The sequence below is a fragment of the Eubalaena glacialis genome, chromosome 15 (genome assembly GCF_028564815.1).
Source record: "Eubalaena glacialis isolate mEubGla1 chromosome 15, mEubGla1.1.hap2.+ XY, whole genome shotgun sequence".
NCBI lineage: Eukaryota > Metazoa > Chordata > Mammalia > Artiodactyla > Balaenidae > Eubalaena > Eubalaena glacialis.
The window spans coordinates 68,085,210-68,113,126 of record NC_083730.1 but is presented as its reverse complement, the minus strand read 5'-3'; the positions used below and the strand labels follow the sequence as shown (position 1 = coordinate 68,113,126).

The window sequence follows — 27,917 nt, the reverse complement described above, 5'->3', positions numbered from 1 at the left end:
TACTGATCACATTATATGCCTCTGGGAGTGTGTGTGTTTTTTTCAGTCTTACTGTAACAGTGTGGAAGGAATTATGCAAATTTGTAACTAAATATTTACTCTCTGCAACATTTACTCTGTGAAACCCAGCTCTAATTTAACCTAATTTGGACACTGTTTGTCTTATGATTTCAGAGACATTCCATAAGTGGACCAATCTCTACATCCAAACCCCTGACAGCCCTGTCAGATAAGAGACCAAACTATGGGGAAATTCCTGTTCAAGGTACATCTCGTGTGCAGTATTTCACTTTTGTTGTTACTTTTTTTATTCATCTGACTTTTGGGGCTAACTAACTTGTTTTTCTTTTGTTCTTGACATTATTTCTACCAGTCTGATATACATCTTTATCACAGGTTTACTAACAACACGTCTTAATTACAGATGAGGAGACTGGTTGTTAATAGATGCATCTTGGAAGATGACTCTTATAGTGTCATGAGGGTGACAGGGAGTCCACACTGTTGCCAGGCCCTGTTTTTACAGTTCTTCTTGGGGCGTGTATAGTTATCCCCATTTTATAGATGCGAAAAATGAGGCTTCAAACAGTTAAATAACTCATAAACACAGGTTGACATTTAAGTTAAGGAACAGTAGACCCGGATAGCCTGGCTCCAGAGCTCATTCCTTTGGCCTTTGTGCTCTGCGTCACTTGTGAAAGGAAAGTGAGCCTCTGAAAGCTGGGGTTCAGTGAGTGCCATTTCCACGCGGCTCTTTATGGCGGCCCCAGCACCCGAGCCCAAGGCTTCTGCCTTTTGAGGTCAGGGGTCTTTCTCCTCCCCCACTGCCTCCCTACGTGTGGTGCTGAAGTGCTTTGGAAAAACGGTTTTGGGCGTTGGGCCAGGTGCTGGGAAAGGCACACTTGGTTGGGGTGGGTGTGGAGATGCCCGGCAGGTGTGACACCTTCCGGAGCCCAGGCCCCTCCTGGCTGGGCAGGCTGGGCCCCTCCTGCACTCCTGGTGTGGGAGTCGGGCTCTGGGGCTGAGACTGTGCAGTTTGGACGGGTGTGGGGGAGAGAGAAGCAGAGAACTGGCTCCGTGGGCTCTGGGGGGTGCCAGGCATGGGGTTCAGTGGGCAGTTTGTGTACAGGGGGGATGGTGGAGCCCAGGATGGTGCTGTTGCCACTGCCCCTGCAGACTTGCCTTCCATCCCGGCTTCAGCTTCTGGTTCCTGCGTTAGCTGTGGCCTGAGCTCTCTTCTCCCCTCGGAAGGTCCTCCTGCTAAGGGAACAAGTGTGGATGGTTTAAAGTCTCCCTTTACATCTGTGCCGAGTTCCCGCCCTGGCCCCCAGATGGATCCGGGGATTGTGTGTGTGGTCACGGGTCCTGCTGCTGACCTCTTGGATGCTGTTTCCTTGTGTAAGTCGGGGTCATCGTGAACATCTAGCTCAGGGCCTTGGCTCCCTCTCCCAAGGCTCTCTTACCCCTGTGGTCAGCTTTGTACCCTCTCCTGTCCACCTGAGCTGCTGTGGTCCACAGTGTCAGTGGCTGTGGGCAGCATCTGGCCGTGTTGAGCCCGCCCACCCCTGGATGTTCTTTCTGGTGTCCTTCACGCCCACTCTGCGTCTCCTTCTCCGTCTCCTGTGCTCGGTCCTCCTGCCTGGCCTGTGAGGGGTGCTGTGCCTGGGGCCTCTCTCTCCTGTCTGTACTCACTGTTACTACGTCTGAAGGGGCCTTCTCCCCTTTCAAGGCTACCTTCCCCACTTATCTTGATCGGCCCACAGCAGCACAAGGTTTACTGGGGAAACCTTGCCAGCACCAGTGGTGTTTCTCAAACTTACCTGTTGATAAGATTTACCTGAGTCACTTGGTAAAATGTGGAATCCTGGGCTTCATCTCAGATCTGCTGACATGGACTCTCCAGGAAGGGAGCTTGGAAACTTCATTTTCACAAGCACCCCAAGTGATTCTTAGGAAGGGACAAGTTTGGGAAACTGGGCAGAGATTACCATTTAGTTTTGCTCTTACCCTGGCTTTGTGGGTGGAAAGTGGGTGTGGAAGGTCTGCGGGCCAAGGTTATTGAAGACACAGACAAAATGTGTTAGGTGTCTCTGAGGCTCTGCCGAATTAAACCTCTTTTTGGCTCTCTTCTTTTTATTACTGGTAATGGTCAAATGATAACACCATTGGGCACATTGTGTGTGCGGTCTGCCTGCAAGTGCCGGCCACATTCTCCACTTCTGTCCTGGTGCCTTAACTGGGCTTAGTTGAAACTGCAAATACAAGAGAGAGGGAAATACACTTGGGTGAATTTGTATCTGAGAATTTGTTGATAGTGTAACATTTTATCTTAAACGTTCACTAGGGAAAGAAACCACTTACAAAACTAAGAACAACCAAATGATTCTAGGTCATAAAAAGCCACCGTGGTTCTCCATGCCGGTTAAGAGAGTAGTTCTGAGCTCTGCTGGAGGTGCTTTTCTCCCCTGATTGTCTCTTCTGTCCTGGCCGAAGTCACACAACACAGCCTGTGATTTTCAGGTTGAAAATTTCAATGGCTTCATTCCTGAAAACTTGAAAAGTGCTGCCTCTTGTTCTACTATACTTAAATTGGATAATTTGTTGGTTTTTCCAGTTAAGTATTTTATAAAAGGTGTGGTTTTTTTCTGTTTTTCATCATGTTTGTATGTCAGTTGCAGGAAAATGTTTTAGACCAGAGATCTTACTATAAATGGACTAATCAAATGCTCTTTTGTTGGTATTGTTGGCAGTTGAATTCAGTGGTCTGAGTCATGACAGGTGAATCTTTGTAGATAGGATGTGAGTTGGTGTTTGTAGCCTAAGCAGGTACATGGATACAGGCAGTTGGGAGGGTCTTCACTGTCCCCACTGTCCCCTTGCACAGTGATCTTAGAAGGCCCAGTGCAAGCAGAGACCTCGGCTGGGCGATGCAGATGGTTGGGGAGTCTGGGGTTGCCCAGCGTCAGTGGGACCTGAGTGTCGTGTTGGTGTCATCAGCTCAGATGTACAGGGATCCAAGAAAGCTGATTGGTCCAAGGATAGTCATGTTCTGTAAAGAGATTCTTGCTGTGATCATCTGTCTAAATTGTGTTGAGGATAGAGATGTAAACCTTTTTAAAAATTCAGTATTTTGAAAAAATTGATTTATGGTGAAGGTACATGTAATAAATGTGATACAAAGTTAGGAGGTTTTACTAGAAAGCCAAATCTTTGTTTTAAATTAAAATAAAAAGAACCTTTTATTAAAAAGTTTCACAGCAATTTGCATTCTCCAAAGGGTAGATCTAAGTCAGATTCTGGCCCAGCCCTAGATCCAGCCCTAGCTGGGAAATTTCGAGGAGAAATTCAGGTAGAAATCCTACCCTCCTGTATTCACAGCCTAATGGGTATCTGTTCACTTCCGAAGGTCTTTCCTTCCTTGTAGTTCTTAGTATTTGTCTTGATAAACCAAACCATCTAGGCTCCCATATTTTCTCCATATTATTATATAAAATTTCAAGCATACAGAAAAGTGGAAAGAAGTCACGTATCCGCATCTCACTACCTCGATTCTATGGCACTTTGCTATATTCGCTTTATCACATATTTATCCATCCTTCTATCTTTCCTTCAGTTCATCTTTTTTAAATGTGTTTCAAGGTAAGTTGCAGTCAGTACCTTGTTGCAATAAGCATGCATTGCACTATTTGTTTAAGGTGTTCTCTCTGTCTCTCAACTCTTCGTTTTGAGATAAGTTTAGACTTGCAGAAGAGTTAACAGAAGTATTAGACTTCTCTTAAATCCTTCACGCAGGGACTTCCCTGGTGGTCTAGTGGTTAAGACTCCGCACTTCCGTTGCAGGGGGCACAGGTTCGATCCCTGGTCAGGGAACTAAGATCCCGCAAGCCACAAGGCCAAAAAAAAAAAAAAAAATCCTTCACCCAGCTTCCCTTATGTGGACAACCTACATAACCATAGAATAGTTATCAAAAGTAGGAAAGCAATATCGTGGAAATGTTATTAACTGAAGTGCAGTCTCTGGATCTCACCGACTGTTCCACTGCTGTCCCTTTTCTGTTCCAGGATCAAACGCAGGATCCCAGTTTGCACTGAGTTGTCTTACCTCCTTGAGTCTCCACCCTTCTGCAGCAGCTTGTCCCTCTCCCTGTCTTTTAGAACCTTGACACTTTAAAGAGTACTGGTCAGTTATTTTTTAGAATGTCTCTCAGGATGGGCTGGTCTCATGTTTTCTCCTGCTTAGGCTGAGGTTACGTACTGCTGGGAAGGGCAGCACAAGGTGATGTGCCCGTCTACGTGCATCACGTCAGGGGCACATGATGTTGATGTGTCCTGTTACTGGTGACGTGACCTGGATCACTTGGTTGAAGCGGTTGTCTGCTAGTGAATAATAAATATCCTATTCCTGCTTAAACTTCCTCTCACTGATTTTAGCATCTGTTTGTGCATTTTGCCTGCAGCAGTTAGTACTGTGCTCTAGCGGTGATTTTCTATTTCCTCATTCTTCCTGTAAGGAATCATTTGTGTTATATTATTATACTTATTGTTGTATTTATAGTCCTTATTTGTATTAGTATGGACTCGTGGATATTTATTTTATTCTTTGGGTTAGTCTATTACTATTATTTATTTTGCTGCTCATGTTATTCCAACTTTGGCCATTGGGAGCTCTTTTCATCCCCCACCCCACCAAAGTGCCAAAGCACTTTCTTACTTTGGGGCACCACAGATGATCCAGGCTTGTTTTTTTCCCCTGCATCAGCTGTGGAATCAGTAGTATTTAGAAAACGAGATCTGGGTGCGAGGCGTACCCATTACGACTGAGGTTTCACCTCCTCCAGCTCCTCTCTGGACAGAGCCAGGAAGACTGTATGTATGTGCACCAACCCATACGTACACACGTGATGATTATTTCTCTATCAAAAATCATGAGTTTATACATGTACAGTAGTTTCAAAATTGCTAAACCGTACCCTGTGAGAAGCAAATGTACCAGAGTGCAGTGTTTGTGTACAGTTCTTTTTGTGTTTAGCCTGAGAGTCTCCACTCGAAACAACATTCTTCTCACAGTTACTTAAGTCAGCTCCTTTTTTCACCTCTCTCTCGTTGTGGTTAGGTCATGCTTTTGTAATACAGTTAGTTTTATCACAGTTTGCATTTCATTCCCCCCCACCCACAATTCCGGTTGATTTTTTTTTTTTTTTTTTAAGTATATACATAAAATTCATTATCTGTTCGCTGCATTGTAGGATGTTTGGCAGCATCCCTGACCTCTACCCACTAGCTGGTAAGGTCCTAGTAGCACCCCACTCCCCTAGTTGTGACAACCAAAAATGCCTCAAGACATTGGTATGTTGGCAAAACTGCCCCAGTTGAGAACCAGAGATGTGGTTCTCACAGTTTTATTTGTCTAATTTCAGCAGAGAGGTGGAAACTATAAGTGAAAATCAAATAGGAAATTGTAACTGTTGCATGTTGTCTGCTATTTCCACCAAGGCTTTAGCATAATTAATCATAGTTATTTTAAATGACCTGTCAGATAGTTGCAGCATCTGTGCCATGTCCAAGTCTGGTTTATTGATTACTTGCTGTCTTGATGCAGTGAGCTGGATGTATTGTTTTTTCTTGCTTTCTGTATATTTTATAATTGTCGAAAGCTGGGAATCTTGTGTAGGACAGCAGTTTTATGCCTTGACATGAGCACCTCTTTCCTTCTAGGTGTTTAATGTGGGAGTTTGAGTTAATCTGCTCAGGAGCTGGGCTGGGTTTGAGTTTTGTTGTTGCTGTGATGTCCTCAGTGCACAGCAGGCTTCCAGTTGCTCTGGTGATACTTTGTGTTTAGAGTGGGGCGGGTGCTCCAGAGGATTTTTCTGTGTCTGCCCTAATTTCAGCTTTAAGCTGTCCTTTGCATTGCGTCTCAGGAAGGGCATGTCTCATACTGTCTCAGCAGTTTCAGCTGAGATTTCCTATTCATTTGTTGAGAACATATTTTCCTTTATAATGTTGAACATATTTGCAGTAGCTGCTTTAAATGCTTTTCTGCTAATTCCAACATATAAGTCATCTTTGGGTGGGTTTCCATTTCTTTTTTGAGTATGAGTCACTTTTTTCTTTTTCTTTGTATGTCTAGTAATTTTGGATTGTATTCTGGGCAGTGTGAATCACACATTGTAGAGATTCTGAATTCTGTCTTGTTCCTCTGCAGAAAATTGGTTTTTGTTAGCAAGCAGTTAACTTGGTTCACCTCAAACTCTAACCTCTTTCCTTCAGTTGAAATACCTGTTCAGCTATTTTTCCTTAATTCAACTCCTTGGAATCTGAGTGCTTGTGGATTTCAGAGGTCAGTGGGATACGAGCAGAGTTTATATACAAAATTTGTGACTCTTTCCTTTCTGGTATTTCCCCAACCCCCTTGCTTTCCAGCAGCTTTGGTTGTCCTGAGATATCTCCTCTGCTTCTTCAAGGCAGTGATAAGACCCTGGGTTTTCTACCAAATTTCATCTGCCCTGTATGGCCTCAGCTGGGGCCTACACTCACACCTATAGTCATAAAACTAGGAAACTCACCCACCAGTTCCTTCCAAATGCAGATTTCTTTCATTTTTGCCTGCTTTTAGTTTCTCTTCAGTGCTTTTAAGTAGTTGACGTTTGTATGTTTTCAATGTTCAGCAGGAACATTGGTCCGTTTGGAACTACTCCTCAATGAGCAGAAGTTGGGTATTTAGGCTCCTATTTTTATTTTTTTAAAGAGTATTTTTTTTTTTTTAATTTTTAATTTTACTGTATTTTTTTTTGGCCACACCACGCAGCTTGCAGGATCTTAGTTCCCCGACCGGGGATTGAACCCGTGCCCCTTGTAGTGAAAGCGCAGAGTCCTAACCACTGGACCGCCAGGGAAATCCTTAGGCTCCTGTTTTTATTTTTATTTTTATTTCTTTATTTCTTTTTTGAAGATTTTTTGATGTGGAGCATTTTTAAAGTCTTTATTTGTTACAATATTGCTTCCGTTTTATGCTTTGGTTTTTTGGCCCCGAGGCATGTGGGATCTTAGCTCCCCAACCAGGGATCAAACCTGCACTCCACATCTTTCCCTGGATATCTCATCGGGTCCTCAAATTGCATGTGTCCTCATCTCTTTCCCTCCCAGAGTCCTCTTCTTCTCTCTTATCTGTGTATGTGGAACCTCCTTTCTATCTCCACCATTTCCAGGTGGTCAGCAAGTCTGTTGATTCTGCCTCATTGAAGAGCCCTTGAATCCGTGTACTTCTCCCATCTCCCCTGGTACCACCTGGGCCCAGGCTCTCTGCTCTCTGCTCTGGGTATAACTCATCACCCTGCATGCACTGTTGCCCTCCCACCCCCTGCAGCTGGAAGGAGGTCCACCCGAGACACCGTCACTGGCTCCATGTTGCCAGTGGGTGAAGGCCACACTCTTCAGCCTGGCCTGCTTTGGCCTTCCAGCCTCGCCAGCCCTCACAGCACTGCTGTCCTAGATTTCCTTTGGTGTCTGCTGAACACTGTGCTGGGAACACGCTCTCCTTTGCCTGTATAAAAGCTATTAATTATCCTTCTAGTCTTAACTGAGATGTCGTTTCCCGAGGAGGCCTTTCCGGACCTCCTCTCAAGAGCAGGTCACGTCCCCTGCTGTGTTCCCAGAGCCCCTTGTACTGCTTCTTTCCTGCATCCCTCACGCGCAGTGATTTTTTAAATGTCTGGCTTCCGCTGTAGACTCCGAGTTCCAGGAGGGCAAGTTGCTGCCTTCTTTCCTCCTTTCTCTGACCTTTGCATCATGTCCAGTGCCTGGCAAGTCATGGACACCCAAGTGGTTTTTGTTTAATGAATGGATTAAAGACAAGAATAGCTCCATATGGCAATAGAGTAGACCTGATTACTGTAACGTCAGCTCTCTCCTGCCTGCCACATCTGATTGTGACACACTTATCTTATTTCCCAAAGAGGGATTCGCCGGCAGTTTCACGTGAAGCTGTAATCTAGCCGCTGCTGCAGCAGCAGAGGGGCATGTGCTCGTTCCGTGGCTGGTGTCGCGGGCAGCAGTGAGAACACCACCCGGAGCGGCAGGCAGCGCTGTGCCCATTGGAAGGTGCCTCCGAACAGTACCTTTTTTGTACCTTCTCAGAAGAGCAGCGTTGGCCTGTGCCAGGGACTGTCTACTGAGTTGAGACGGATTTGGATCCTTAGACATGCAGCGAGAGCAGGCTGCACTGGGTGGGCGGCAGGTCCGTGCACCGTGCCTCAGTCGCGCGCCTTCCATGTGCCCAGTGGCAGAGACGGAGATGGGGCGCCTCCCGCTTGCTCTTAGCTGGCACCCTCCTTGTTCTGACCCGTGTGTCTCTATAACCTGTCCTCACTCTCCTCATGTGCCGTGTTCTTTGGGAGATGAAGCCTTCAGGGACATGACCAGTCTCGTAACTGTGAAGTGGACATTTGGACTAAATTTAAAATGTTGACTCCTATTTCCTACTCTTTCCATGTTCCACGAACTTTGCTTTGTCTGTCAGTCTTTGTGCATAATGTACTCTTCCTGTGAAGACGAGTGCAAGCACCACGGGGTTCAAAATTTTGACCGATGCTTGCTGGTGGGCTCTGCACCGAGGCTTTGTTGGTTCAGGATAAGAAAGGCGTAGTGGGCTTCCCTGGTGGCGCAGTGGTTGAGAATCTGCCTGCCAATGCAGGGGACACGGGTTCGAGCCCTGGTCTGGGAAGATCCCACATGCCGCGGAGCAACTGGGCCCGTGAGCCACAATTACTGAGCCTGCGCGTTTGGAGCCTGTGCTCCGCAACAAGAGAGGCCGCGATAGTGAGAGGCCCGCGCACCGCGATGAAGAGTGGCCCCCACTTGCCGCAACTGGAGAAAGCCCTCGCACAGAAACGAAGACCCAACACAGCCATAAATAAATTAATTAATTAATTAAATTTAAAAAAAAAAAAAAAGAAAGGCGTAGTGGCTATGGGCTGTGTGAGTCCTGTCTTCTGGAGCCTCCCTCCAGAGTGCTGTGTGATCACAACCACACAGTCCTCACACGCTTAGAAAACACATTTTGGCATGAAAGACGTGCTCTCCTTGAAAGATACTGTGATAGGCCATTACTTTTGACATCATGATATTCTGAGAGGGAGTATTTTTTAAATTGTTAATTCTTAAAACGAAGTGCTGATGGGGCTGTTTGACTGGTGTCTGGTTGATCCCGCCTTTCCCCGTCGAGTGTGTTTGCTCTCAGACAAGACTAACTGTCTTCACTCAGCCCAGCCCCATCACATGTCCCTGACACACCGGACCAGGCGGAACACGTCCAGCCTTCCTTGCTTGTCGTCCTGGCCTGGTGACAGCCTCGCTGGGCTTGTCCTGGCCAGGTGACAGCCTCGCGGGCTGGCCTGTGTCTGGGGCACCCATTGTGGGGAGCAGGTGCTGAGGAAGGGGTGTCACACTGGGCCCAAAGGCTGGTGAATTTGGCCGGGCTGAGGGGGTGAGGGAACCACTGTGCCAGGGCTCGGGGGACTGCAGAGACTCCAACCCAGCCTGTGTTCAGCGAGAACAGGCGGAGCTGTGCCCTTGATGGGGAGGCAGGATCTGGTTGTGTCCCTGCTGAGGGTCCTCGCTGCCCTCAGACTGAAGTCCACATGCCAGGCAGTGAGGCTCTTGTCAGTTAGCCACATCCCCGCTTTAGAGCTATCCCCCTGCTGCCCTCTCTGTTCCCCACCTGCCCCGTGGTTCACCCACGCTGGGATTTATTGTCCTCTAACTTGAATGTCCTTCTACCTCTGCTCTGAATGTCGTCTGGCTGAATACTGTTCCCCAGCCCTGTTCTCCACTAGTGAAGCCAGCCGTCTGGCAGACAAATTCATGTCATTATGCTGCTGAAGGCTTCCCGATGCCTGAAGTCGAAGCAAATGGCTTCTACCTCTGTGGCTTGATAGATCTTTTCTTTTTATTTATTTATTTATTTGGTTGGTTGTACCGGGTCTTAGTTGCAGCTTGCCGGCTCCTTAGTTGTGAACTCTTAGTTGCGGCATGCAAGTGGGATCTAGTTCCCAGGCCAAGGATCGAACCCGGGCCCCCTGCATTGGGAGTGCAGAGTCTTAACCACTGTGCCACCAGGGAAATCCCTCTCTGTGGCTTGATAGTGCTTTATCATTCTCTTATTCCGGTTTCCATCCTGACTTGTCCCTGGTTGTAGACACGTATGGCTCCTCCACTAACTGTAGGCACACAGGGCAAGGCTTTGATTTAGTTTGTACTTTTAGACCTAGATGCAGTGGGGGATCTTGGAATTTTGGTTGAATTGCATCAGAGGTAAGTAGCAGTCCGTGGTTTAGAAGTGTTCATCTGTGTTGCATGTCTCATCCCTAGAAATAAAAGTTGAATGAGATGTTTTCCCTTGGTCCTTGTCTACGGGAGTTGTTTTGTATAAGGGACTCTGTTTGTGGGGAGCCGTTGAGGTGCCCTGGGTGGGAAGGAGGGACGAACGAGCCTCAGGGGCAAAGGGAGCAAAACTCACCTTCCTGCTACCTTTACCTCTTGAAGTTCAGGGTCAGGTCTCTTTACTGTGACACTTTCCACCCTGTGCAGAGCATCTACTAAGAACATCTTCGACCAGCCGACCTGCTTCTCTGCCGAGAGTACCTGCCATGGAAAGTGCCAAGACCATCTCAGGTAATACTTTTTATCTGAAATTTCTTTTAAAAAGATTCTTCCAGAAGTTTTAGTGATGGTACCGAGTACTTTCTCTTTAGGTTTATTTAACCTTACTTGTCTCTTTAGCTCTTTAGTTGATTGTTTTTCACTCTGAATTTCCCCTATTGTATCTTACACATTTCATAGAAATCACATTTCGTGGCCCTGATTTCAAAAATAAAAAATAAGAGCTAGATAGTTCCATTCACTTAACAGGTGTTGATTAAGTGCCTAGAGTGGGTTAGAAGATATACTGAAAATATAGGTTCATACAAAGTTGCGTAGCTGTGAAAGGTTAAAATATTTATCCCAAGATGTGTCATGACTGTTTTTGAAGAGTTATTTCAGAGCACACCAAAAATTCTCCAGAAGCCAGATTTTTCCAGTGTTATAGCCATTTTACAATGATGAATTTGATGGGCTTACTCTTTCGGTCTCCTAGAGCTAACTCTTCAATTTATCAGTGTTCATATTATTTTCCCCTTGTGGCCTTTTTTTAACCCTTAATAGCTCAACTAGAAATTGGACCAGGAAAGGAGAGATTCCTATAACCCTGCCTCCTGTGGTTAATGTCCCACTTGTATGTGGATTTAAGTTAGTACAGTTTTTGTACATCTTAGCTGGGTCTTTAAATCAGTGGGAAGTCCAGCCAAAATCACCGCCCCCAAAGCCCAGATCCAGAGCCTTTTCCTGTAACAGAGTTCTTCTGATTCTTTCTCAGTCTGTTTCCTCTGTTTGATATAAAATTATCAAAGGTGTTCTCATCCAATTTCCTAGCATACCGCTTAAAAGAAACTGCTGATTTAAGGCATATAGAGATCTGACATTGAAAGGAAAAGGCAGAATAATTATAAAATTATGTCAAATATGCAAGTGCATCATTCTGATAAGATCTTGTAATAGGAGAAAGCATGTCTCCTCTCGATCTTTAAACACACCGCTTAGCTGATGCCGAGTTATAGTCTGCTGTGGCTATCCTAAAATCATCAAGAGAAGTTTAGCCAATGAAAGGGGGCAGTTCCAGTCATCCGGGGGAAATTACTGGTGTTTGGCACGATTGCATTACAGCCAGCCCGGGATGATGCAGTAATGGCTCCCTCGCATCCAGCATCATCTGAGGTGAGAGACTCTGAGGTCAGGAACCTTGTCTGGCGTCTCACGTCATCGTGGCCAGAAAGCCGCTTCTGTTGTGCCTCCGTTTTCAACGGCTGCAATGGCTGCTTCCACCTCCCAGTTCTCAGGACTTTCGTAATTTCAGCAAGGCGTAGTGCCTTACGCTTTCAAAATAGGACTTTCCTGATTGTTCTTCTCTCTCGGTAGTTGACTTGACACGACACCTTTTGCTTTTCTGTTTCGTTGATTCATGTTTTTTAAAACGTGGCTTGGGACTTCCCTGGTGGCGCAGTGGTTAAGAATCCGCCTGCCAATGCAGGGGACATGGGTTTGATCCCTGGTCCGGGAAGATCCCACATGCTGTGGAGCAACTAAGCCCATGCGCCTCAACTACTGAAGCCCGCACGCCTAGAGCCCTTGCTCTGCAACAAGAGAAGCCATTGCAATGAGAAGCCCCCGCTCGCCACAACTAGAGAGAGCCCATGCGCAGCAACGAAGACCCAAGGCAGCCAAAAAAAAAAAAGTCTTGACCCAGAATTAAGTGTGGCCCTGTAACAAAGTATCTTTCCTTTCTGTCTCTTCAGCAGTGTTTTTGGCCACGTTCAGAAGGGTTGTGTTGATTTTGGTTGAGAGTGAATGTTGCTTTTGTTAGCCTTTGGCTTTGGTCGTGTTTGTAGTTGAACGCAGGTTTGCGGGGGACTCACTGTGGGCCAGGTGGGTGCTTTGAGTGTTAAGGGTGGATGAGACACACTCCTTGCCTTCAGGGAATGTGGGCTTCTGTGCATATTTCAACAACTGTACCTTTTTTACAGGTTTTTTTTTGTTTTTTTTGTTTGTTGTTGTTTTTAATTTATTTTTATCTTTGGCTGTATTGGGTCTTTGTTTCTGTGCGAGGGCTTTCTCTAGTTGCGGCGAGCGGGGGCCACTTTTCATTGCGGTGCACGGGCCTCTCACTATCGCGGCCTCTCTTGTTGCGGAGCACAGGCTCCAGACGCGCAGGCTCAGTAGTTATGGCTCACGGGCCTAGTTGCTCCGCGGCATGTGGGATCTTCCCAGACCAGGGCTCGAACCCGTGTCCCCTGCATTGGCAGGCAGATTCTCAACCACTGCGCCACCAGGGAAGCCCCCTACAGTTTTTTAAAATGGGAAAAAAAAAAACCTTTCAAGTTATCAGTAAGTTAAAGAGAATGTTAGTTTTTCCTCCTGTATGATAATTTCTGCTCTTTTGGGGACCTGCTGAAGAAGATGTCTCAAGAACTCAGCTTAAAATGTTTTTGCTATAAATTGCATAATGGCTGTTTCTTACACTCAGTGTCCAGACGAAGCAGTGAAGAGATGAAGCGAGATGTCTCTGCACCTGAGGGCGCATCTCCTGCCTCACTCATGGCCATGGGTGCCACGTCGCCACAGCTGTCCCTGTCCTCCTCCCCCACGGCCTCCGTGACCCCCACCACTCGAAGCCGGATAAGGTAGAGGACAGTTAGTATTGGTGCATTTCATGCCTGCCGTTCCTGGCCTTTTGAAATTAAATGATCAGGTTATAAAGTAACGGCATTCGAGCACTGATGTATTTTCATTCTTTATGTGTTATTTAGTGTTTTCTGATCTAGTCTTCTATGCCTAGAATTGGGAAAGATGATATGAAAGTAAAAAAGTAAAGCAAAGTAAAAGAGATAATTATTTTCCCCAAGCAGCTGGTGTTTTTGGTTTTGTTTTTTGTGGGGTTTTTTGGTTTTGGTTTTTTCAAGTAGAAAACAGCTGAGTACAAAAGTAAGTTTAGTGAAAACAGGGTGTGGATAGAGTGTTGGGGAGGCTGGAAGAGGGGAACTCGAGTGAGGCCTTGAGGGTGGTGGACGGGGAGGAAGGTGAGCGTTACTGGTAGGGTCAGTGACTCCAGTGAGTTTGCAGGAAGGCTGAACACGAACTGAAGGAGGGATGGGAGTGGGTTTCAGAACTTTACCGTATACTGACTTACAAGTTTGAGTAAAAGTGGAATATTTGGTGTCTCAAACTCAAATTATATGCTCACTTTTAAAACCCTGCCTCTCGGGGACCGACCTCTTAGAAGAGTGGTACCATACTCAGTGCGGGTCAGGCAGGTCGGGTGCAGTGGAGAGTGCGGCTCATGCCGCCCTGGCCAAGCCCGGGGGAGCACTGTCCGCGCTGGTGGGCAGGGCCCCCACTCTTCCTGGTCCCCCACTTAGAAGTTGTGAGCCTCCACAAGGTGTCTCCTGGACTTGGTTTCCTTATCTTACAGTGAAGATGTTACAGGAGAGCACCCTCTGCTCTAGGAGGCTCTTTGCTGCAGCTTCTCATTGTGCCCATAGACTTTACTCGTCTTTGATGCTTTTTAAGCTGTTTCTATAGCAAAATGGCCTGTGTGAACTAGAGGAAACCTTTCACAGTGATTGTAGTAGTTACTTTTATTTTGAGCATAATAGGGGTTTGTTTTTTTTTTTTGGCTTGCCCTTTTGTTTTCATTCACATATCTCACCTTTATCTTCATTCTCATTTCCTGTGATCAGTGGTGTTATAACAAACTTCTTTGAACCCTGTAAACCAGGGCAGCAATCTGATGGGCAGGTACACGAACATAAAAGTATATTTCTTCAAGACAGCAGTCTAACTGCAAGTTGAAATATTTTCATATTTTACTTTTGGTTCTAAATAAAAATTGGTGCTATTTCAGTGCACCTCTAACTTGAAAAAGCTTCAGTTCTACATGTGTGCTCTTTTATTTCCTACCATACTTTGCAGGATGAATATGGACAGAATAATAGTAAGCCACCTGTAACATCATAACCTCTAGGACAGTTATTGGACTGTTAAGTGTATGGGTCGTAGGGCTAGAATCTCCACTTGTGCAGTCATCACTAAAAATTAGACCAGGCTTTTAAGAGTGTGCTGCTTGTCAAGAAACAGGTTGTTTTACAGAGCACTCTCTCTCCAGGTGCTCCTTGGTATTCTGTTCTGCTTCTAGAATAGTTCTTGGAAGGAAGGATTGGGTACTGGAGGAGTCGGTTGTATGCCTCCCCTGCTCCATCGCCAGGGTGATCACAAAATCTTTTTTGATTCAGTGTCTGGTCTGGGGTAGGATATTTTTTCTGCCTCCAAGGCAGTTGACAGTGCCCTAAAGTACCCTCCATATAATTTTAAGAAATGAATAATGTATAGCCATTGATTTTTTTTTTCCCCCCAAGCTTCTGTAGTTGGTCTGTCCCGTAGTAAACTCTGAAGTTCCTTGAGAGGCAGGGTCTCTTTGTTGCTCACCGCGCCCTGCCCAGCACATGCACATGGCCTGGCACAGTGGTGCTGTGCCGAGAGAGGGTCCTTCCTTTCTTCCCTAAGTGAAAATAAGGAACCCAAGATTCAGTGGTGCTGAATCTTTGCCAGTTTCCGTGTGGATAATGAGTAGAGCCCCCTGCAGATGGCAGAGCCCCCTGACGGTGGTGGGTCTGTGAGACCCATAAAAATTGACAGGCAAAATCCAGCGGGTGAAGGTACATCTTGCCATTGGATGCCTCCGAGTGTGTGTTTGTTCTGTTCAAATGTTCTGTTGTGTTTGTTGGACTTCTGGTTTAGAAGGGTGCTCAAATAAGAAATATTTCAACTTGGGTTCCTTATTTTCACTTATCAGGGAAGAAAGGAAGGACCCTCTCTCGGCATTGGCAAGAGAATATGGAGGATCCAAGAGGAACGCCTTGCTGAAATGGTGTCAGAAGAAAACCGAAGGCTATCAGGTAGCCCCATGGTTCTTTTGCCCCAGGGGAGCAGCTGCCATGCCAGGTGCTGACGGCGCAGCTCACCTGAGCAGTGACGAGTCCTGCACTGGGTTCCAAGTCTACCCTGAACGTGGCGGAGTATCCCTTGGATGAAATAAGTTTCTTACCTTTCCAGAGTAGCTAACCTTTACAATACTCTTGTTCAGCTGTTGTAGCACTTTCTCATTTAAGTCCCAGTTAATTGCTTTTGTTAAGGCCTCATCTGGACTAAGAGTGAAAATATATTTATTTTACTTTAAATTAAGATTTTACTTATCATTGATATGTTTAAAGTTTTCTCTTAGCTTTTTCCCCTTCCCGCTGGGCTGTCTTTGTGCCCTGTCATTTCTCATCTGGACTGTTTTATAGCCTCTCCTTTCTTGCCCTGTCAGTCTCTCTCTCTTTTTTTTATTAACCTTTTTTTAAAAACGGAAGTGTAGTTAATTTATGATGTGTTAGTTTCAGGTGTATAACAAAGTGATTCATTTATACATATATATATTTCTATTCTTTTTCAGATTCTTTTCCATTATAGGTTACTACGAGACATTGAATATGGTTCCCCTTGCTATGTAGCAGGACCTTGTTGTTTATCTATTTTATATATAGTAGTTAGTATCTGCTAATCCCAAACTCCTAATTTATCCCCCCCCCAACACACACACACACACACACACTATCCCCTCTGGTAACAGTAAGTTTGTTTTTTTATGTCTGTGAGTCTGTTTCTGTTTTGTAAATAAGTTCATTTGTATCATTTTTTTAGATTCCACACATAAGTTATATCATAGGATACTTGTCTCTGATGTACTTCACTTAATATGATAATCTCTATGTCCATGTTGCTGCAAATAGCATTATTTCATTCTTTTTATGGCTGAGTAGTATTCCATCATATATATGTACCGCATCTTTATCCATTCATCTGTCGATGGACATTCAGGTTGCTTCCATGACATTATGCTAAATGAAATGGGCCATACACAGAAGTACAAATATAGGATTCCACTTATATGAACTCCGTAGAATAGTCACATTCATAGAGACTGAAAGTAGAATGGTGGTTGCCAGGGACCGGGGGCAGGGGGTAATGGGGATTTATTGTTTAAAGGGTACAGAGTTTCAGTTTGCAAGATGAAGAAAGTTCTGGAAGTGGATGCCGGTGATGGTTATACAACCATGTGAATGTACTTAATGCCACTGAACTGTACACTTAAAAAATAATTAGCCCCCCAAAAAAAAAAAAGAAGTAAATGATTGGGATACAGCTAGATAGAAAAACCTAGCAAGGACATACAAGATTTGAACCATATACTATATACATGAACTCTATACTAATTAGACCTGTGAGACATCTGTTGAACACTCTACCCAACAACAGCAAAATATGTATTCTTCTCAGGTGCATGTAGAACATTCAGGATAGGCTGTATGTTGAGTAATAAAACAAATCTCGATAAATTTTAAAAGATTGAAATTTCACAGAGTATCTTTTCTGATCACAATGGAATGAAATTAGAAATTAATAACTGAAGGAAAATTCACAACATAACATAACAAAACTATGGGAGGTGCTGAAAAGCAGCTCTCAGGGAAATTTATAGCTGTGAACACCTACCTTTATAAAGAAGAAGAATCTCAGGACTTCCCTCGCGGTCCCAGTGGTTAAGACCCCGCTCTTCCAGTGCAGGGGGTGCAGGTTTGATCCCTGGTCGGGGTACGAAGATCCCACATGCTGTGCGGTGTGGCCAAAAGATTAAAAAAAAAAAAGAAGAAGAAGAAAAATCTCAAATCAGTGATCTAACCGTCAACCTGAAGAAAGTAGAAAAAGAAGAGCAGACTAAGCCTAAAGCAGTCAGAGGAAGGAAGTAATAAAGGTCAGAGCAGAAATAAAGGAGATAGAAGAATCAGTAGAGAACATCAGTGACACCAGAAGTTTGTTCTTTGAAAAGATCAGCAAATCTACAGATCTTTACCTAGATTGACAAAGGAAAAAAAAAGAGGAGACTAAAATTACTAGAATCAGGAATAAAGGAGAGAACGTTACTAATGACCTTATAGAAATGAAAGGGATTAAAAGGGAATACTGTGAACAGTATACCAACAAATTGTTTAACGTAGATGAATTTGACAAATACCTCAAAATACACAAACTATAAAAATTAACTCAAGGACTTGCCTGGTGGCACAGTGGTTAAGAATCCGCCTGCCAATGCAGGGGACACGGGTTCGAGCCCTGGTCCGGAAGATCCCACATGCTGTGGAGCAGCTAAGCCCGTGCGCCACAACTACTGAGCCCATGCGCCGCAACTACTGAAACCCGCATGCCTAGAGCCTGTGCTCTGCAACAAGAGAAGCCACTGAAATGAGAAGCCAGCGCACTGCAACGAAGAGTAGCCCCCACTTACCGCAACTAGAGAAAGCACGCACGCAGCAACGAAGACCCAATGCAGCCAAAAATATAAATAAATAAATTAATTAATTAAAAAAAATTAACTCAAGAAGAAAGAAAATCTGGGACTTCCCTGGTGGTCCAGTGGGTAAAGACTTCACCTTCCAGCACAGGGGGTACGGTTTCGATCCCTGGTCGGGGAGCTAAGATCCCATATGCCTCGCCGCCAAAAAAACAAAACATAAAACAGAAGCAGTATTGTAACCAAAAAATTCAATAAAGACTTTAAAAATGGTCCACATCAAAAAGAAAAAATCTTTAAAAAAAAAAAGAAAGAAAATCTGAGTAGGCCTATAGCAACTAAAGAAACAGAATTAGTGATCAAAAACTTTCAACAAAGAAAAGCCCAGGGCCTGATGGCTTCACTGGTAAATTCTACCAAACGTTTAAAAGAAGAATTAACAGCAGTCTTTCTCAAACTCTTCCAAAAATAGAATAGAGAACATTTCCTAATTCATTCTGTGAGGCCAGTATTACCCTGATAACAAAGCCAGAAAAAGACATCACAAGAAAACTACCGACCAATATTTCTTATGCAAAAATCCTCTATAAAATACGGACAAACAGAATCCAGCAGCAAATAAAAGGAATTGTGCACCATGACCAAGTCGGATTTATCCCAGGAATGCAAAGTTGGTTCAACATATGAAACTTAAAGTAATACACCATGTTGTGGAATAAAGGTGAGAAACCACAAAATCATCTCAGTGGATGCAGAAAAAGTGTTTGACAAAATTCAAAACCCATTCATGATAAAAAAAAACACTCAACAAACTAGGAATAGAAGGGAACTTTCTCAACCTTATAAAGGGTATCTGTGAAAACCCACAGCTACCATCGTACTTAATGGTAAAAGACTAGGTGCTTCCCCCCCAAGATCAGGAACAGGAAAGGATGCCCACTCTCACCATTTCTACTGACATTTTATTGGAAGTTCTCGCTAGGGCAGCTGGGCAAGAGAAAGAAAAAAAGGCATTGAAAAGGAAGAAGTAAAACTATGTCTATTTGCAGATGACATGATTGCTATCTAGAAAACCTTCAAGAATTCACATAAAAACCTTTGGAGCTACTAAACAAATCCAGCAGAGTTACAGGATACAAGGTCAATATAAAAAGCAGTTGAATTTCTCTATACTAGCAGTGAAACTCTGAAAATGAACATAAGACAACATTTCCATTTATAATAGCATCATAAAGAATAATATATCCGGGGGAATTGCCTGGTGGTCCAGTGGTTAAGACTCCTCACTTCCACCGCAGGGGGCATGGGTTCGATCCCTGGTCCCTGGTGGGGGAACTAAGATCCTGTGTTCTGCGAGGTGAGGCCAAAAATAATAATAATAACATATCCGGAGAAAAGCATGGTCCGGAAGGATACATGCACCCCAGTGTTCATTGCAGCGCTGTTTACAGTTGCTGAGACATGGAGGCAACCTAGGTGTCCATCAACAGATGAGTGGGTAAAGAAGATGTGGTACGTATGTACAATTGCATGTTACTCAGCCATTAAAAAGAGTGAAATAATGCTGTTTGCAGCAACATGGATGGACCTGGAGGTTATCATACTTAGTGAAGTAAGTCAGAGAAAGACAAATATATGGTGTCGCTTATGTGTAGAATCTTAAAAAATGATACAAATGAACTTACTACAAAACAGAAACAGACTCACAGACTTAGAAAACAAACCTACGTTACCAGGGGGGAAGGGTGGGAGGGAGAGATAGACTGGGAGTTTGGGACTGACATGTAAACACTGCTATATTTAAAATAGATAACCAGCATGGACCTACTGTATAGCACAGGGAACCCTGCTCAATATTCTGTAATAACCTAAATGGGAAAACAGTTTGAAAAAGAATAGGTACATGTATATGTATAACTGAATCACTTTACACCTGAAACTAACACAACATTGTTAATCAACTATACTCCAATATAAAATAAAAATTTTTTTAAAAGAATAAAAGACTTAGAAATAAATTTAACCAAGGGGGCACAAGGCTTGTACACTGGAAACTACAAAGATTGTGAAAGAAATTAAAATCTAAGTAAATGGAAAGATCCTTTGTTCATGGATTAGAAGTTTTTATACATGCTACAAAGTGGATGAATCTTAAAAATATTATGCTAAGTGAAAGATGCCAGACATAAAACTCCATCCCAAAAGACTTCAGTCCTCCATACCTGAAAGCGGAGGTAAAACTGATGCTCTCAGCTTTGCCAAGTGGCAAGAACATCAATGCTGTGGCTCCCAGTTTGATCGAGGACCGAAATCTTGAGCATAAATCAGTATTGCCCAACTCTTTACATTTTTTTCTTTAACATCATTTTTTATTGGGCTGTACTTCACGTAAGATACAGTTCACCCATTTAAAAATGTACATTTTAGTGTCTTCACAGAGTTGTGCAGCCATCACCACAATTAGTTTTAGAGAATTTTCATCAATCTGAAAAGAAATCTTGTACCTGTTAACAGTCCCTCCCCATTTGCTGTAGGCAGCCACGGATCTACTTCCTGTCTCCATAGACGTGCCTGTTCTGGGCATTTCATGGCACTGGAATTACACAGCGTGTGGTCCTCTGTGGCTGCCTCTTTCAATTGAGCATAATGTTTTCACGGTTCACCTATGTTGTAGCATGTTCTCCACGTGTCACTCCTTTTACGACTGAACAGTATTCCACTTTGTGGACCACCTGTTGTCGTCCCATCATCTGCTGATGCCGTCAGGTTGTCATGGCCATTACATACGATGCTGCTGTGCACACTGCGTACGAAGGCTTTGCATGGACATAAGTAATTTTCTCACCCTCCTGTCTGTCTTTTACTTGGCTGCCAAAGTGGTTTGAAATTGTGATCTGGTTATTTCTCTTTAAGCTGCTTCTCCTTTGCCGTTTGGTTAAAGCCTCCAATCCTTGGTGTGGAGAACAAGACCCCTTACAGTTGATCTGGCCCCTGTGTAGTCTTATCGGCTTCTCCACAATCACACCTTGGCCACTGGTGCCCCCCATCCTGTCACTTCACCCCCTCCATCTGGGGAGTGTCTGCTCCTTCAGCTTCGAAGTCAGCATCTGTGCAACGTTGCCTTTGCCCTGCTCCGTCCCCGCAGGGGTTCATCCCTAACGTGCACCCCCTCCTCCCAGAGCCCCGGGAGCCTAGTTCTTCCTTGACTTGAACCCAGTCCAGGGCAGAGTGCTTTCTGTATATCAGGGCATGTTTTTTATTTTTTTTTTTGGGTGGGCGGTCTTTGTAATTCATTTTCCCTGTGTTACAGAACCCCACGTGATATATCACAAGGATACTGAAGTTGTCAGTTTGTGTGTGTGTCTTCCTTTCTAGACTGTGAGCTCCTTAGAAGGGCCTGTCTTTCCCAGCGTCCAGCAGAAGGCCCTGCACATGGCAGAGCTGAATGACTGTCTGAACCTATATGTTGAATGTCACGGGATACCTTGGAGGTTCATTTTTAGAACAGTGGTTCTCAGGCTTGTATGCAAAAACCTGTGAAGATTGTGGGAAAAGTGCAGATTCCTGAGAACCAACCCTCAAGATTTATAATTCGAGAGGTGCGTTGGGAGACTCTGGAATCTGCATTTTTACAGGCATTGCACTTGATCCATAGACCATGCTGTGAGAATCACACATAGAGTCGTGATTAAGACCTTGGACTTGAGTGTCAGGTAAGGTTTGAGTGTCAGGTAAGGTTTGAATGTCAGCTCTGCCTCTTACTGTGTGACCTTTTGCAAATTACTTAGCCTCTCTGGGCCTCAGTTTCCTCCTCTGTAAAATGGAAGCTTAAGTGAGGCATTTCTAGCATATGCTATGCATTTAACAGATTTTAAAAGTATTATTTTTCTATGTTATTGCATGTCATCTTGTAACATAAGCTTTAAATTTTCCTAGACCATTACCCTTAAATTGAGTAATTTTAGATAATTAGAAAGTACCTCCCCCTTGATTATGGCATTTTGCCATGTAGCAAGTTGATTAAAAATTAAGTAACCAAGTTGATTGAGGTAATTCAAGCATTAAATCAATGATTTAACTAATGTCTCTTGGTTCCCTCCACTTAAATTCTCTGATTCTGTGATTTTAAGGTACATTGTATTAAGTTAAAAAAAAAAAAACCACAAATCAATTCCTTAAGATCCTCAATTAATAATTTTAATTTTTTTTTGTTTACTGGGTACTTAAAATGCAAGAGGAAATATAATGCAAAACAGAATGGTTAGCCATACATAAAGAAAAACCTTTTTATACATTGGGCAGTCTGTGCTACAAACCCGTTTCCCCCCTTCCTTACTTCCTGTGGACACGTTTGTAAGGATGTCTATGTATGGCTTTTTTGTTTGTCTGGCTTTTGTTTCCTGTGAGACTGGTATCTGTTTTGCTGTTTAAAAGTAGATAGGATGCTGGTTCTTTTATTTCAAGGTCTGTGAGTTAAAATTGGACATAATTTTATATGCATAATCTTTTTAAGCTGAAAGATATATCTGATAGAGCTCTTAATTTGTCAAGAGCCACGTAAGAAGTGCCAGAGCCCTTTCCTTATCTAGCTGTAAGTATGGATGAGCGTACCCCTCCTTGAAGCCAGCAGTGTGGGACCAGTCTTTGGTCTCTGACTTCCCACAATCAGCAGGAGAGGGCAGGCTGTGACACTGGACTGGCTCACTAGAGCAGGAGCTGTTACGTGACACTTAGCACATTCTGCACTCTCAGGCCCCAAGTGCATCGTTAGTGCTGGGACTGCGCGTGCTTTATGTCGTAGGAACTGTCTAATCAACAGAGATAGATTCCCTAATACTCATATCATCTTCCGCTAACTCTCTTAAGAGTCATCCTAAAATAATTGTACTAATCACTGTAATTTCATTAACCATCCATTACAAAACAAGCCCTTGTGAGTTGGCCTTTTATCTGACAAATACATTTTTCTCTTTTAAATTGCGCCCTGCCACCAATTATTCACTGAAGTTTTAGAATACTAGAATATTACCCTTGAAGGGGACTTGACGATCTAAGTTAACTGTCAGGTTTACAGATGTGGGCCTGAACCCCTGCCAGGATCAATGCCTCCCTCAAGGCTGAGCCATGAGTCTGTGGCATCACAGACAGCCTTCAGAACTATTGCTTTAAGGATTGAGTCTTTCTTCTTTTTTAATCAGTGCCTCAGCTTGTATACAATTGTGGGGGTTTTTTTGTTTTTTAATTTTTTTTTTATTTGTTTATTTTTGGCTGCATTGGGTCTTCGTTGCTGAACACGGGCATTCTCTAGTTGTGGCGAGCGGGGCCTACTCTTCGTTGTGGTGTGTGGGCTTCTCATTGTGGTGGCTTCTCTTGTTGCGGAGCACAGGCTCTAAGCGCATGGGCTTCAGTAGTTGTGGCACGCGGGCTCAGTAGTTGTGGTTCGCAGGCTCTAGAACACAGGCTCAGTAGTTGTGGCGTGTGGGCTTAGTTGCTCCGCAGCACGTGGGATCTTCCCAGACCAGGGCTCGAATCCGTGTCCCCTGCATTGGCAGACGGATTCTTAACCACTGAGCCACCAGGGAAGCCCTACAATTGTGTTTTAAAATTAATTTAAATGTATAGATACCGCTAATAATTCTTTAGTGCTTATGGAGAGAAGTGATGCTCCGCTGCCCTATACCATCACCTCTGTAAATTTTGCTTCCCAGAGGCAGCTACTCCAGTTCTTTGACTGTTTCTTTAGGGATTAACAATGTAAGATTGATGGTATGAGACTAACCAGGTAATAAGGAAAATAACTCGTACTTTCAGTATACTTTTCTTTGGTTCTAAATTTTATATTTAACAGCTTCTGTTGTACTGTTGTTTTCTTGTTCTGGGAAAACCTAATTGAATACAATCAAGGAGCCTCTAACGGTTAATTTAAGAGAGCTTTACTTTGAAATCTCATTGTTTTCTGATAAAATACCAGGCCTAGAGATGGATTAGTTAATCCAAAGGATAATGAAATCACTTAATCTAGTACAAAATAGTTTTAATAAATGGGCAAAAGCTTTTAGTACTGCCTGAGGTAATGTAATCTCAAATAAACATTAAGAATGCACAGTTTTATTGAGGGATTTGCTCATTAGTGCTTGGGCCAAAGAAGGAAAGATTGTACATTTCTTAGTGGAGGTTAATGGAATCAGAAGAATTGATGGACTTGAATGGTTTAAAAGTGATGTTTTTATGTGCTGTGCTTTACTTGCTTTCTAGCAATATTTCCTAATATAGAAATTAACTTATCAAATACATACTAAGCTCTGTGCCAGGTAGTGTGCTGGGCATTGAAGCAGAAATCAGGAAATAGAAAAGTAGTTCCTGTTTCTGGAAGCTTGTGGACTAGTCAGTGAAATATGCATTAGTAATTAAAACTCCACATGGACTTCTGTGTATGGTTATGATAGGTTATCAGATCAAACTCTGCTGAGAACTGTTCTGTTTAAAATGCAAATATATGTATATATGTCTGTGAAGGTACTGGGGACTAATGAAGGCAGCTGGGACAAATTTGGCAGGAGCCAAGATTGCAGGGAGAAAGAGATCACACTGAGTTGAGTTTCTGTTTACACTACCTTTTTCAACCCTTGGAGCATTTGCCAGCTCCTGGCATGGGTCAGAGACCAAACAGAAAGCAGTGGTCCAGAGCTTGTTTGAGAGTCACTGAGGAGGGAAACTAAAATCTGAATTTGGAGCTACTAAGGCAACAGAGATTTGAGGGTCCTAAATCCCAGGGAGAAGACAGTCTCAGAGTAGTGAACTCAACATTTGACTTAGCTCTTGTCCTCAAGGTATTTGTCGCATGCTAAGATGCGTGGAGGTGGACCTAGAGAACTTCAGCAGAAATCTGCTGCTGAGAGGATAGAGACTTCAGCACAGCTTTTGTTCTCCTGGTACCAGGAAGATAAAAACCAAAAGTTCAAGACCAGCCAAGGGGGGGTGACCCTGGCAAACATCCTGGGAGTTCAGCAGAGCCCTCAAAAGAACTGTGCCTTACAGATAAAGGTTGACTGGAAAAGGCCAGCTTGAAATTCAGCATCAGAACTTTCACCTGCTACATCGAGGTGATCAGCTGCCAGAAGAAACTTAAAACCTTTCTGCAGGGAGGTGGCACCATCCAGCCCCTTATATTCTGATACCCAGTGTCTTGCAGTCCATCAGAAATACCAGTCGTGCCAGTAAACATGATCAAATGACTGAAAATCAAGGGAAATAATGAGTAATATAGGGAGAAACTTCAGGTGATGCAGATACTTAGATTAGGCCTTTAAAATAACTGATTAATGTGTTCAAGAAAATAGATGAAGAGAAAGAAAATTTTACCAGAGAAATGGAATCTGTAAAATAGAATCAGATGGAAATTTTAGAACTAAAAAAATACAATAGCTGAAATTAGGAATTCCAGTACATGCACTTAACAACACACTAGATACAATACAAATTTGTGAATTGTAGGGTTGATCAGTTAAAAATATCCACAGTGAAGCACTGAGAGATGAAAGGTTGAAAAATACGTAAGAAGGTGTCATAGATGTGGGACACAGTAGAAGATTTAATACGTGTGTAGTTGGAGTCCTAGGAGGAGAGGGAAGGACAGGAGTGTCCTACTAAAACTGCCAAAAATGAAAGTCAATGAGAAAAATCATAAAATAGAGAGAAAAGGTAGTAGCTTCAGAAGAGTACTGATAAGACTGGCAACTTCTCCATAGATGGACAAAAACAGAATTTATCACCAACAGGCCCACTCTGAAAGAAAAAAGGAAATTCTTTCAGCAGAAAGAAAATAATCCCATAGGGAAAAAAATTATAGGAAGGAATAAAGAGCAATGGGAGAAATAAGTATATGGGTAAGTATAAATGAATATTGACTCTGCAGTATAATAAAAATGTCTTGTTTAACGATGTATTTAGGTTTAAAATATAAAACAAAAATGGCTCAAGAGGTTGGTAGAAAAGTAAATGTCATTAACATGTTGTAAGGTCCTTGTATTGTCCAGAAAGTTATAAAATTCTGAATTTATGGTAGATATTAGTGAGTTAAGGGTCACATACCATAAGTCTCTAGGGCTGCACTGTCTGATACAGTGGCCATTGGCTGCATGTGATTATCGAGCACTTCAAATGTGGCCAGTCCAAATTGAGATGTGCTGTGATTATAAAACACACATCAGATTTTGAAGACTTAGTATGGGGAAAAAAGGATGTAAAACAACCCATTTAAAAATACTGATACATATTGAAATGATCATATTTTAATATATTAGATTGAATAAAACATATTAATATTATATGTCTTTTTACTGTTTTAATGTGACTGCTAGAAATTATATATTGGTAACAACTAAAACAATAATAAAAAATGGAAAATTAAGAGGCTAATAGAGGGGGAAATGGAGTAATAATAAATACTCGATTAATCCAAAAGAAGGCAGGAAAGGAGAGAAAAGGAACAGAGCATAAGGGTACAGAAGTAAATTTAAACCCAGGTATATTACAGTTGCATTATTCATACATGGACTGAGTATTACAGTTAAAAGACCAAGATTTTCAGATTATAAAAAACAAACCCAATGCTGTTTTGCATGTAAGAACCATCCTTTAACTGGAAAGACTGAAGAAGATAAAAGAATGGGAAAGATACTATGCAAGCACTAATCAAAAGTTGGGAGATCTGTACTAACATCAGACAAAGTACTTGTCACAGAAAGAAATATTACTAGGGATTTCCCTGGTGGTGCAGTGGTTAACAATCTGCCTGCCAATGCAGCAGACATGGGTTCGAGCCCTGGTCCAGGAAGATCCCACATGCCGCGGAGCAACTAAGCCTGTGCGCCACAACTACTGAGCCTGCACTCTAGAGCCCGCCAGCCACAACTACTGAGCCCGCATGCTACAACTACTGAAGCCTGTGCACCTAGAGCCCATGCTCTGCAACAAGAGAAGCCACCGCAATGAGAAGGCACGCACCGCAACGAAGAGAGTAGCCCCCACTTGCCACAACTAAAGAAAGCCCACGCGCAGCAACGAAGACCCAGCGCAGCCAAAAGTAAATTAATTAATTAATTTTTTTAAAAAAAGGAAACATTACTAAAGTTAAAGATGGCACTTCATTATGGTAAAAGGATCAAAACAAAAATAGCAACAACTGCAGTAGTCAGGGCAGTCTTGGGAAACAGAGTTGGAAGACTTGCATTGCCCAGTAAGAAGATTTCACAGGCACTTATATCCTAAACTCATATGCGCCTGATAACATAGCCCCAAAGAACATAAAGCAAAATTGACAGAACTGAAAGGAGAAAAAGACAGTCTCTCAGTCATATTTGGAGGTTTTAACACACCTCTCTCAGTAACTAGTAGAAGAAGCAAACAGAAGTTTAGTAAAGCTATAGAAGATTGGAGTAACACAATTAACCAATTTGTCCTGACTGACAGCTATAAAATGCTGCACCAGACAACTGCAGATTGCCCATTCCTTCCAGTTGGCCACAGAATGTTGATCAAAATGGGCCATATGCTGAGCCTTATGTAGCAAGTCTCAAAGAATTTCAAAGAATTAAAATCCTTCAGAGTAAGTTCTCAAAATGAAAGGATAGATATGATCAGTAGATGCAGAAAAAGCATTTGATAAAATTCAGCAGCTGTTTCACTGTTTAATTTTTTTTTAAAGGAACAAATTTCTAACAAATTAGGAATAGAAGCTGCTTTCCTTACTCTGATAAAAGGTATCTAGAAAAAAATAGTAGACAAGACATCAATCTTAATTGTGACATCAAGAGCTTTCTGCCAGAGATGAGGAAAGCAAGAAGACTGCTCTCACTTCTCTTCAATGTTGTACTGAAAGTCCTAGCTAGGGCAGTAAGGCAGAAAAAGAAATAAAAAGTGTAATGATTGGAAAGAAAGA

General features: G+C 43.1%; 1 protein-coding gene across 4 annotated transcripts in view; it reads left to right on the top strand.

Moving 5' to 3' along the window:
• The window catches only part of SPECC1L (sperm antigen with calponin homology and coiled-coil domains 1 like), a 120,169-nt gene that overhangs the window by 67,885 nt on the left and 24,367 nt on the right, over window positions 1–27,917 (top strand). For all 4 annotated transcript variants that reach the window (XM_061169082.1, XM_061169081.1, XM_061169079.1 and 1 more), the window contains 4 exons: window positions 175–265; window positions 10,585–10,668; window positions 13,115–13,271; window positions 15,440–15,542. In XM_061169082.1, the coding sequence (XP_061025065.1) occupies window positions 175–265; window positions 10,585–10,668; window positions 13,115–13,271; window positions 15,440–15,542 (435 nt within the window). The remainder of the gene's footprint in view (window positions 1–174; window positions 266–10,584; window positions 10,669–13,114; window positions 13,272–15,439; window positions 15,543–27,917) is intronic.